Genomic DNA, 12743 nt, shown 5'->3' with positions numbered 1-12743 from the left:
GGTCTGGTCTAGGGGACCTGAGGGTGCCTGAGTTCTGGATTTCTCAGGCTCCTCCCTCCCCCTTCAGTGGAAGCCCCTTGACCATCTTGGTCATATGGGCCAGAAGGGCCTGGGAAGGAGTCCCCAACTCTCAGACCTCCTGCTGCTCTCTAGGTCCCAAAGTGATGGGCTAAGATGCTATTACCCTGATGGTCTCTTCTATAAGGAGAGACCCCAGCCAGAAGGGGCACTGAACCCAGATAAAGGGGCTGCAACACAAGCTGGGCCAGAGAGAGACAGAGCATTGGTCTGGGGGTGGGGCTCAGAGCCCAGAAGGTTGGGGGCACTACTGCCCAGAAGGAGGGGAGACAGGCACAGAGGGGCAGCTGAGGTTGGGAAAAAGAAAAGTCAAGTTGCTAAAGCCAGCTGTGGGGAGGGACCCTGGAGAGGGCATGTCAGGAGGGGGGCCCCTGACCTTGCTCACACAGCTCGCCCGAAAAGCCAGGGTCACACACACAGTGTGCCCCCTTGGTGGCTGAGGCCTGGCAGTGGCCACGCAGGCACCGCAGGCCCCCACAGGGGTCTGCAGGTGCCCCGGCCTGGTTGCACAGGGCCCCCGAGTACCCATCCTGGCACTGGCAGCTGTAGGAAAGAGCATCCAGAGGCACGCACTTCCCATGGACACACCTGGAGGGACAGAGAAGAAGCACTGTGAGGACAGGCCGGAGCCAATCCAAGCCCGCCCGAGGGGAGCCCTCCCCACACCCCGAACAGCCCCCCAGCCCTGGGCTTCATGGGATGTTGTTCTGTTCCCAAAACTGAAACAAAGGGAGCAAAATGTCCTTCTGTGTTTGTCCCTAGGGTCCTATGCCTGTTAATTAAAAACTGAAAACCAAGAAAAATGAATAAAACCCTGTGTTAGGCTACATGTTCCAATCTGGGGTTTAAATGCACAGTCTTTCCTTACCATGGGGGCTTCCCTTGTGGCTCAGACAGTAAAGAATCTGCCTGCTATGCAGGAGACCCGGGTTTGATCCCTGGGGTCAGGAAGATCCCCTGGAGAAGGGAATGGCAACCCACTCCAGTGTTCTTGCCTGGAGAATTCCATGAACAGAGGAGCCTGGTGGGCCCCAGTCCATGGGGTCGCAAAGAGTCAGACACAAGTGAGTGACTAACACTTCCTCACCATGGGGAAGTGGAACTTTCGGGGGAGGGAAGGGAACCCACAGGTGGGCAGGGCTCACTTGTGGCCATGGCAGGGGCCGTCGGCTGGCTGGTCACAGTGCAGGCCCCCCCAGCCAGCCTCGCAGTGGCACACGGGCCCCGGGGTGGCATTGGGCTGACAGATGCCGTGCAGGCAGTAGAGTTTCCGGCAGGGCTCGCAGCCTGGCACCACGCCTGGCTTCATCCGTGTCTTGGTGAAGTCCTGCAACTCGTTGTTGATGTACAGGTTTCGGATGCAGCCGTGGAAGCTGGTGCCATTCAGGATCTGCCACAGGCGGAAGGCAGCCGAATTCACATCCACCGGCATCCCTGGGATGGAGGGGAGGGGTCAGAGCTGGGCTGAGCTGGGCTCAGACCATGCCCGGCACCCCACTCTGAGATCTGCTAGGCATCTCTACAGTGTTCCCTAGTGCCCTCAGCATGTGTCCCCCAGTCTGTGCAACCCAGAGCCAATGTTTCTTTTGCCACCTTAGAGGGGCCAGACTTCCTTCCCAGGAGAAATGGAAAAGCTCTTTTCCTTGTGATCAGGTGACAAGAGATGCTCTGGGTGCCTAAGCCTGGCCACCCTCATCCAAGGCTCCTGCCCAGAAGCTCAGCATCTACCTCCCAGCAGCGAAGGACTCGGGCCTCACACTCATGCCCACAGCACTTTTTCACCCACTATCATGGTCATCACCTCACAGCAACCCTCTGACTTCAGAGCTGCTGAAACCCCTTTGATTTCTGTGCTCAGTGAAACTGTATGACTAGTAAACAGCAGAGCTGGGTTTAGCATCCAAGACCCCATCCCTCATACCTGCCCAGAGTCTCAGCAAGGCCCTGCACAGCACTGAGATGGCCCCGCTGCAGCTAGAAACCTGTCTCGTCTAGACCTAGAAACGTTCTCAGGTGCTGGGTGGGGTCATCTACCCCTGAAGCCTGTAAGCCCCGTTGGGAGGCCCCCAGCTGATGCAAGGAGTCTATGCATGGGACTCCCAAGGGCCCCGAGAATGGACCCTGAATGACCACCAAGCCCCCTTCTGGCCTAAAGGCAAGAGGAGAGGTGGCTACCATGCAAAAGGTGGCTGGGAAAGGCCAAGCCTCCTCCCAGGCCAGGCTTCAGGTCCAACCTACACTTCCATCCTTCTTGGTCAGTCTGGGGGGGCGGGGTAGTGAGCAGAGTGGGCTCCAGGCAAGGAGGACAATCCACCTGCAGCTTGGCCATTCACTAGGGCCTCCCCACCCCTACTGCCACCTTGGAATGTCCCCCACAGGAGAGTCCTGATCTGGGCAAGAGAGGCCCCACCTGGAATAACCACCACACAATGGAGAGGCCGGGGAGGGCCAGCTGCAGCCCCACCCAGGCCTGCAGGTCCTCACCTCCCACATAGAGGGGGGCGTCGCTGTTCAGCGTGTAGTGTTTGCCGAAGTTGTCCATGGTCATGGGGCTGCCGCCATCAATGGAGAGATTCACCATCTGGTCAAAGGTGACCAGCTCAACTGTGTGGAACTGCCCATCGTTGATCGTCTCGGTGCTGGAAGGAGACGAGGTGTTCCCACCCCAGGAATGGCCTTCAGTTTGACCCGTCCCTGCCCAGGCACTTCCCCAGAAAGGCCACTGGTGCAGCACCTGCTTCCCAAGAAACCAAATCTCTGAGAGAAAGGATTGTGGGAACTCGGTAGCCTCTGACCTGGTCCCACCTGTTCCCCTTCGGGGGACTCTCTTAGGAAAGCTGAGGGGTTTGGGGCAGGGCTTTCCAACTAATCAGCCTCCCCTCCCCACTATGGAGCCCCCGGTGAGGTGGTGGTGGGATGGGGAAGCTTGGGACCACAGCTCAGGCCCCAGATCCTCAGACCCAGTGTGGGACTGCACTCAGCGGTTTGAATGCCATTTCCACTTGGGCAGCCCAGATCTCTGGGGATCCTGATAACCACCTGCTCTTGACCCAGAAGACCTCTCTGTGGCAGCAACGACTCCCCCGCCCGCCCCCGCCACCAGCCCTTGAGGGCAGCTGGTGGGCAGGAGGAAGCACTACCTGTAGATGGCGGAGCTGGGGTAGCTGCCCGGGTCGTAACTGACACGCACATGGCCCTGGTAGAGCTCCACTGCAATGTGATCGTTGTCCCCATTGTACAGCAGGATTCCGTTGTCTTCTGCCGTGGAGACCTATGGCAATGGCACTTTCTCTCCCACCCCACCCCACACAGCAGCAGCACAGGCTGGCGGGTGGGGCAGAAGGAGGACCCACCATTAAAAGAGAAATGCGGGCAGAACTGTCCTCCCCTGCCTGTGTGAGTGACATAGCCTTCAGCGGGTGCTGACCCAGGCTGGAGTCCTCTCTCCCACTCCCCCTTCCCCCAACCCCACTAGAATCCCATCCACTGCCAGTCGGCCATGGCCAGGCAGGGAGGACAGATGGGCCAGCTGAGGCCTGGAGACTCTGTGCTGGGGGTATGTAAGAGCTTGGGACCACGTGCCCAGAGAGAACAGTTAGAGTAGCTGTGGGGTATCCTATTGTGTGCGCCTCAGGAAGCTGCCTTGGGACCAGGATGGAACCTATAGAAAGGACAGATTCAGAAAGAGTCTCAAATAGCTAGAACAACCGTGGAAGCAAGCGCTCGTCACTGGGGCCGCGCAAGCAAAAGCTGGCGTTGTGCCTCGGGAGAGAGATTCTGCTGTGATGATGCTGCAGGAGCGGTGATGGTTTCCTCCTGCTCTGTCCCTCTTCTGGGAAAGATGCTGACCCCCTGGTCTGTAGAGCCTACACGTGGGCCGGTCTGGTCCAATCCTAGTACCCCGTCCCCCGTGGACTCAGTGATTGGTCCAGGGATGGGCAAGTAGCCTGAGACAGGCCAATCAGCGATCTTCCCTGAGGTTGCTGACTGTGGTCCAACTAGAGTCGGCAGGGGAGAGCCAGCAGCGGGAGAGCAGGCTAGCTAAACCGAGCCTCTCCAAGGATGTGCCTGAGGCAACGGCTGAGCCGGGTTTCCATGAGCTTTATTTTGTTGAGCAGTTAAGTTAGTTGTGATCTTGCATGTGGACAATGTGAGTGGACAGGATTTTGGAGAGGAGATCAGGGGATGGAGGGCAGAGTGAGCATGTTTGAAAGGCTAAAAGGTTCTGAGGAAAAGGAAAGAAAAGAGGACAAATAAAAGAGAGAAGAAAGGTGTGGAGGTTGGGATGTGTGTGTATGTTTAGCCGTGCAGTCATGTCTGACTCTGTGACACCACGGACTGTAGCGTGGCAGTAGGGACAGGGAATGAAATTTGGGGGAAAGCGATGACTAAAGAGGGGTTCATTTTTTTATCATGTGATATGCAATGCTCTCCCTCCTCCAAGAAATGTTTAGCAAATGGAAGTGGGACTTGCTTTTCTTTCCCTCAAATAATGATGTACTGAGTGGAATTTAAGACATAGAATGGCAAAATAAGGGAACACAGGGCTAGCTGTGGTCGTATTCCAGCCACATGGAGAAAGCATGTCTGCAGCACTGGAGGCTGAAGCTGAGGAGTCATTGAGACAAGAGATGGTGGGAGGGGATCCTGTTTGATTTTCTGGATCCAGTCACCCATGAGACCACCTCCACCCCTGCCCTTCTCTAAAACTGGTTTTGTGACCCAATAACCTTTCCAACTGTGCTTAAACTAGTTGAAGCTGAGATCTTGGTACCCACATCCAAAGAATTCTGGCTAACAGAGTCCTCCCCACTGTCCTGACGATGCTCTGACCTGAGACCAGGGTCCCCTGCTGCTCTCTGACCACCCTCTATGGCTGGGTGCCCTGGGCACGCACCTGCAGTGTGATGTTGGCCCGCGGCCAGTTCTGCAGGTCAGTGAACTGCAAGTAGGTGTCCCGATCCACGAAGTTGACACTGAGCAGCTTCTCACATTCAGGGCCGCCAAAGCCTGGGAGGCACTGGCACACGGGCCCGTTGCCCTGGTCCACACAGTTGGCCCCATTCTGGCACTCAGTCCCTTCACAGGGGCTCCTGGGGGCAGGTGGTCTGGGAGGGGTCTCACAGAGCTGACCACTGAGAGGGAAAGGACTCAGATCAGAGAGGGCAGGAGCAAGGGGGCATCTTCCTTTCCCACAGTGCTGGAGAGAAACTCATTAAACATCTTGGGACACTTGCTTTAAAGCAATGGAAGATGCTCCTAATTGAACACTCCCTATGAGAACTAAGAGCCGGAAGGATGCTGGGAAATGAGGTGAGAAACAAGTGTGGTCCCTGGACCAGCAGCATCAACATCACCTGAGCACTTGCCAGGGATGGAAAGCCTATTGAATCTGGTTTTTAACAAGATCCCAGTTGACTTGTGTGCACATTAGCTTTAAGAAGCACTCAGTGCTCATATTAGCAAACTTTGGTAGCAGGTTTTACTATACCAACTTTGCAGAAAAGAAAACTGAGACTTAAGACACAAACAAAAGAGAGAAGACTTTGTAGCATCAAATATGCACAATAGCAAAAAAATAAAAGTAGAAACAACTCAAATGTCTATCAACAATGAATGGATAAACAAATGTGGTATATCCATACAGTGAAATATTACTCAGCCATGAAAAGAAATGACATTCTGATACATGATTCCACATGGAGAACCTCTAAAACATGATGCTAAGTGAAAGTCAATCACAAAGGACCACAGATTGTTGATTCCATTTATATGAAATATTCAAAATAAACAAATCTATGGACACAGACATTAGTAGGTTGGTGGTGGCCTAAAGGTGAGATGGAAGAGGGTTGTGGTAACAGATAAGTGTGGAGTTTCTTTGGGGTAATGAAAATCTTCTAAAATTGACTGTGGCAATGGATGCCTAACTCGGAGATTATACAAAAAAGCACTGAATTCTACACTTTAACTGGGTGAATTATATGGTATATAAGATATATCTCAATAAAACGGTTTTTTAAAAGAAGATACAAGCAGAACATGGGAGGTGGGTGACCAGAAGGGAGGCAGGTACCCTTCCCTCCCAACCTCCCAGAGAGGCCAAGATGCTAAAGTAAGTGACCTTTAGTGACCTTTAATGTCTTCAGGGATTCACTGGTCAGGTAAGTGATGGAGCGCTGCCAGTCATCTGTGCCCACCTCCTGCCCCCTCCGTCAGTCAGGGCAGGCACCCTCTGCCCGTGCTCTGAGCCACTGAGTAACTCTCCCCAGGCCACACAGATGGTGACTGGCATAGCGACAGTTAACTCTCCCAGGCTCTGCCGTTCCTCATGCCTGGGGGCTCCTGCCAGCCCCTGCGCTGACAGCTAGGAGAAATCAGTCACTCCTGGTGCCTCCAGAGGCCGCTCACCTGTAGCCCTGGGTACAGAGGCAGGAGTAGCCATTGACTTCGTCCACACACTGGGCCCCATTCCGGCAGCGGTGGTCCCTGCAGTCATCCTGGTTCTCAGTGCAGTTGCCACCCACGTAACCTGGTGCACACTCACACCTGGGGTGGGCACAGGTGACGGACATCAGCCCCACACGCAGCCAGGCCTCAGCCAGGAGTCTGTGGGACCCCGGGGCTGTACACGTGACAGAGAACCTCACGGGCCTGTGGGTCTGTGGGGGTCCCCCAGGAGGTCACACAGAGCCCTAGAAGTCAAGATGCCACCATCCAGCATGGGACCCTTTACTCGTACAGGATGAGAGCTTGTGGGGGCTGCAGGCAGGATGGGGGTGCTCTGGGCTGGGAGAGTGGACACCCCATGGCTGGAGGAGATAGACACTTGTGGAGGACCCACCCTCAGCACCAACAGCACACCCAAGGTCAACCTTCAGCCCCTTCTCAACCTGCCCAGCAGCCTGTCCCTCGCCTCCCAGTACATGGCTCTGAGTCACATATGGCTCATCCATCCCCCTTCCCCAGCCTCCCAGCTGCACAGGCCCCGCCTCCTGGGCCTCAGTTGGGCTAGTGCTTGCCTCCCCGTGACCTTCTGGCTCCAGGCCAGTTCCCAGCTTCCCAGCTCACACTGCGGCTCACTCCTCTCCTGAGTCAGTCCACAGGTGCCAACTATTTGCCTATCAGACAGAGAGCATACCCTCCACCCTGTTCAAACATGACCTTGCCTGATGCTCCCCATCCTGCTTTCCCCATAACAAGCCACTCCGTGCTCATACCTGTCTCCACGGGCAGCAATCCGCACCCTGCTACACTTCTCTGCCTTCACACCTGTTGACTCTGGAATACCCTCCTCTCTCCCTGCCTCGATCCAGCCAGGCCAAGAGCTCACCTCCTCCAGGAAGCCGCCAGTAAGCAACCCTTACCAGAAACCCTTCCAAACTACAGACTCCACAGCTCAACTACACAACCTGGCAAGTAAGTGCGCCTGTGTGATTTTTTTAAATCTCATTTCCAGTGTTTTTCAAGCAGTAAGAAATACCTTTTACCCAGTAAACACACACACACACACACTCCTCTGAAACCAGTTTTATGCCACAATGCACTCCTTACTATATAAAAGGGTATGATGCTGTCTGATGTTTTCTATTTTTTTTTTTAGATTAATCTTGGTCCACCCAACTGATCATAGTCCATTACTGGGTGGGTCTTGAGCTGCATTCTGAAAAGTGTGACGGTAGCTATGCTCCCAACCAACTAATTCATTGACATTTCACTTATCCATTCATTCAATGAATGAATGCATACTGAATACTTGGTAGGTTCCAGGCGGAGCTGAGTGTCTGGCAGTTCCCACCTTCCTCCAAGACAGGAGGTTGAGTAAATATGCACTGTACACCCACTGAGTGCTCTGTTTCTGTGCTGTGAAGGACTGTCTCAGCAGTATCTGACTGACGACGCGCAGTCCTGCTTCAGTCCCCCCTCTGCGGTCCAGTCTCTCCGAGGAGCAGGCATGCCACTTGCTCGGCCACTGCTGCTTGGTCTGCTCTGCCAAGCCCACCTGGTGGCTCCACGAGGAGTGGAGCATCTGTCCACTTTCTGGATAGAGGCTCCTGTGCAGCCCCTACATCTAATATCTGGGCCTCAGTGTCCCCCAGTTCTCACTTCCTGCCCATGAGGCTCTGGCAGCTCCTACTTGGCTAAGTTCCTGGGGGACTCCAGCCCCTGCCCTGGCCCGAGTGGCTGGGGTTTGGTCCCTCAGCCACAGACCTGAAGAAGCCCTCCCACTGTCCTGTCCTGACAGGTGGAACAGGGTCCCAGAATTGAGACCTGCTTGCAAGACTGCAGATGGGAGCAACATCTGAAAAACCCATGATCTTCACATTGCAGTCTGCCGGTGACAAGTACTTCTACATAGGCCAGTAATAATGATGGTGACAACAGTCAAGGACCCCTTAGCCAACCCTCCTGAGGCCAGACAGGTTTTGAAATTTGGGACTTTTTGGATTGGGGAATGGTTATACAATGTCGTGTCTGACTCTTTGCGACTGCATGGACTGTAGCCCACCAGGCTCCTCTGTCTGTGGAATTCTCCAGGCAAAAACACTAGAGTGGGTTGCCACTCCCTTCTCCAGGGGATCTTCCTGACCCAGGAATTGAACCCCGGTCTCCTGCATTGCAGACGGATTGTTTTTTCTTTTTACCATCTGAGCCACCAGGGAAGCCCCGGTACAATGTCTGTAACTGTGTATTACGACACATGCCAGTTGAATCTGGGGTGGTCCCTTAATTAAACATGCAAACTCTGCACATAGTCCCTCTATATGGGATGAATGGTGACTGTAAGCAGCCTCCTATCAGTGCAGGTCGGTTTTTAATACCAAATACATTGATTGGATCAAATTTTGCTACCAAACGGACATTTGGTTTTCAGAGTTTTGTGCATTTTGCAATTGGCAATGAGAAATTGTGGGCCTTGACCAGCTATTTATTGAGAACTTTTCAAATGCCATGCATTCGCTTACATAATCCTGCCAACCACCCAGGAGGAAGCTACTGGTGCACCCAGTCAGCAGATGAGACCACCCCGAGTGGTCAAGCCACCCATTCCAGGTCACGATGTAAACTCAGGTCTGTCGGACCACAAATACCACCACCCTGCCCCTGGCTCTGACTGTACAGCCGAAACCAACCCACCTGACAGGTAAGGAAACAGGCTGGGGAGGGCAGAGGGGAGGTGACGTGGTGGCCCATGCCCTTCCCTGGCCCCAGAAATGGGCAACACTGACCTGGGCCCATCGGGGGTGCCCACACACTGAGCCTCATGCTGACACGGGTTCAGATCTGGAGCGCAGAAGTCCACCAGCAGCTCACAGGCCCTTCCTGGGGAAAAGATGGGGGGAGCAGGAGCGAAGCTGCCCCCCGAGTCCCACCAGGTGGCCAGCCCAGCAGAAAGCTCCTGCAGGCACCGAGGCAGGGCCCCAGCCTTCTGCCCATAGGACCAGGCCTCAGGGCACTGGGTCTCAGCTTCCCTTGATCCTTGAGCCCTGCCACGCTTACCCGAGTACTGCAGGGGGCACTGGCAGGTGTAGCTGCCCACGCCGTCCACACAGGTGCCCCCATTGGCACAGGAGTGCCCCATACAGTCATCCGTGTCTACCTCGCAGGTTGGCCCTTCAAAGCCGGTGGGGCAGGAGCACCTGTGGGGAGCAGGGAGAGGTGGGTGGGCCCACAGCCAGGGTGGCAGCCTTCCTGAGGCACTGGTGTAAGCCTGTAGCCAGTAGTCAGGAGCATCAACCCAGAGTTTCGGTCCCTACTCTGGATCAGGCCCTTGTTAGGTGCTGAGAGTTAGAGGTGACCAAGACCAGCCCTGTGCTCACGAGATCACTCAGTCTAGTGGGGGTGAGGACAGGGAGACTGGCGACCAAAGGAGAGACTGAGGACCAGGGTGGTGCAAAACTGATGCTGGAGAAGGTGGACAAAGGGGCAGAGGTCACCTAGCTCCTCCCTGGGGGGAGTGGTCAGGGCAGGCTTCCTGGAGGAGATGGTGAGTTAGCTAAGGACTCTGACAGGGGAGAACAGGAAGGAGAGGGAAAGGCAGTGCGGGTAAAAGCCTAGGGGAGAGAGAGCCTTACAGTCCACCCCACAGTTTCCTCTATATAGTTCAGGACTTAAGGAGCACATATTTCAGGGATGGGGTAAGAAGACGGCTGGGGGGTAAGCAGGAGTCAGGTCCTGGATATCAGTCATCTTCAAACTGGGGTACACTCCCTCCTAGGGCAACTGTGGTTTTCCAAAGGATTTGTAGGTCACAGAGGTCTGAGCACTTAATTTCCACATTTTCAAGTTCTGCATGAACTCCTCCCTTAACTGACCTGCCCCAGAGCTCCCGAAAGGTGCACAGGTACCTATCCCAGCCTGAAGTCAAGGTGCGCCATGCCTGGGACCTAAGATCCTCTGGTACCAAATAAAGGGACAATTAGGAATATTGATGTTTCCCAAATGAAGGAACAAATGCTTTTGCAAGTCAAGAGGTTTCCAGTTCTGTGCATTAAAAAGTAATTGAAGGAAGACCTCAGGGAACTATCAGCTGATAGAGCATTAAAAATAATTTTTGATAACCGATCACTCTGGGTTTTTGATGTATTAACTTGGAAGTGTTTCAAGTAATTGAGAGACATGGCTATAATAAAACTCCTAATCCCATTGGTTTACTTATGTGAACAAACATTCTCAGCATTTATATATATATATATATATATAGAGAGAGAGAGAGAGAGAGAGAGAGTGGGGGGCTATATATGTATTTTTAAAAGGAATAGATTGGCTGCTAAGCCCTCTGATATTCCATAATATTCATGCCTGGACATAGGAACCAATTAGGAGGAAAAAAGGAAGCACATCCACACACAAAGCTCCATCTATCTCATTAAGAGATACAGTCTAATAAAATGTTACTTTTATGTGTAATAATTAGCAATCAAAATTTGGAAAACAGTTATGTTGTTCTAATCAACTGTATATTATTGATCATTGTAATAATAATGCAAAAGAAACTTTCATCAGAGGTTTCTGGGGACAAGAAAGGAGTGAAAAAACTTCCCATTTAAACTTAGATACCCATGTTGAGGCAGGAAGGTACGACAGGGTGCTCAAGAAAAGCCTCTCTAACATGAAAACATATTATAGTAGGAGAAAAAGTCAGGGAGGGTGGTGGTGAGGGGAATAAAATAGAAATACTAGTTTGAGAAAAAACACAAATGACATGAGATGTTGCAGCTTGTTCAAGAGGAGCTCCTTCGTGTGATTTTAAAATGATTTTTCGCTGAATGAGAAAAGAGTGATTTAAAGAATGATAGCTTTATGTTTAAGTGTTAATAATATGTGCAGTATCCTGGAAATGACCTTCTTTGCAATGAAAAATTAAATTTACCATGAAAAATTTTAGCTGTCACTTAAGAATGCATGAAGCAGTTTGTAATTTAAAAAAAAAAATCTGTTTGGGGGAGCAGGTATGTGAACAAAAAGGTGTGAAGCCTGTTGCAGGGAGTGTCCTGGAATTTCATTCCCCCTGCGAGACTGCGTGGGACACCAGAGAGGTCTGAAGCGGGTTAAGGGGATCTCAGCTAAGTCCCCTCCAGTAGGGCTGGGGGTGGATAACATAAGAGACCCTTGTAAGTCTCAGGGTTGGGAGGTAACTCAGGGAGGCACCCCTTTCTGCCAAAAGAACCCTTCCCACAGCTCCCCCTAGTCTGCAGGAATGCCAAGTGTGAGGGGCTACCCCCAGCTGCACCCCCTCCTCCATAGACATGCCCCCCAGTAGCCTAGACAATGAAGTGGGGCCTTTGATGGAGCTGCTGCCAAGCCCAGAGGAGGTCAGAGCCTATTGTAAGGATGCTGTTTCCAAGGCGACACCTGCCATGAGGTCATTTAGTGTTTTCTTTTTTACATCTGGTAATTTGGATTTGCAGAGACACGTTGACCATTTCTACCAGTAGACTTGACATCATTTTCTGAAGAGTCAGTTTGCTCAGCTGGCAATTTATTTTCAGCAAATAAATTGTGCTCCTTAGAAAAGCTCTGGGTACAGGAGAACTCTGGGAAGATGAGGGGCTCGAGAGACTCTGGGGGAGCAGGGTGAGTGGGGGGCTCACGTGGCGATGTCAGCACCGGGAGAACTTGCAGGATGAGCTGTGGAGGATCTCGGTGAGGTCCAGCCCTTCACTGAGCAGTGGGGAACCCGTGCCCATGGTGCGACCAGAGTGACCCACGAGCTGGTGGGGGAGACCCCGGAGGGCAGGACCAGGACTTGCTCCCACCTGTGGGCAGGCTTCCCCAGCCCTTCCCAGGGGCTCAGGTGGAGGTTTGATCCTGAGGAGCTGGCTCAGGGCCCTCCCTTCAGACAACATTGGCCCAACAAGCAGGTGTTTGGCTTCAACTGGAGGTTAATAGAAACGACAGGCGTTTAAAACATCCCCAAACTGCCTCTTGGCGCTGCCTTTGCATACGCCCCGGGCGACAGTTCCCAGTGCCATCGGAGGACTTGCCTGGTGCCTGGCAAGAGCAGGGAGAAGCCTGGAGCAGGAGCTCTAAGCCCAACCCCAACCCAGCCTGCTGGGTGACCTGGTCATCCCCCAGAGTCTCTGTGCTTCCACTGTCTGTGAGCATCGGGGGCTTGGCCTGTGAGGGCGAGGGGATGGTGTGTGGAGAGGCCTCTGGCTGTG

General features: G+C 53.3%; 1 protein-coding gene across 1 annotated transcript in view; it reads right to left on the bottom strand.

Annotated features, from left to right (window-relative positions):
• The window catches only part of SLIT1 (slit guidance ligand 1), a 172807-nt gene that overhangs the window by 3624 nt on the left and 156440 nt on the right, over positions 1-12743 (bottom strand). The window contains exons 29-36 of the mRNA XM_013975176.2: positions 9580-9719; positions 9309-9402; positions 6490-6627; positions 4976-5213; positions 3219-3349; positions 2563-2717; positions 1224-1512; positions 455-666 (exon numbers count right to left, since the gene is read on the bottom strand). Of these exons, the coding sequence (XP_013830630.2) occupies positions 455-666; positions 1224-1512; positions 2563-2717; positions 3219-3349; positions 4976-5213; positions 6490-6627; positions 9309-9402; positions 9580-9719 (1397 nt within the window). The remainder of the gene's footprint in view (positions 1-454; positions 667-1223; positions 1513-2562; positions 2718-3218; positions 3350-4975; positions 5214-6489; positions 6628-9308; positions 9403-9579; positions 9720-12743) is intronic.

The sequence above is a fragment of the Capra hircus genome, chromosome 26 (assembly GCF_001704415.2).
Source record: "Capra hircus breed San Clemente chromosome 26, ASM170441v1, whole genome shotgun sequence".
Lineage (NCBI taxonomy): Eukaryota > Metazoa > Chordata > Mammalia > Artiodactyla > Bovidae > Capra > Capra hircus.
Note: the sequence above shows the minus strand (reverse complement) of the source record. Positions and strands in the feature narration are given on the sequence as shown.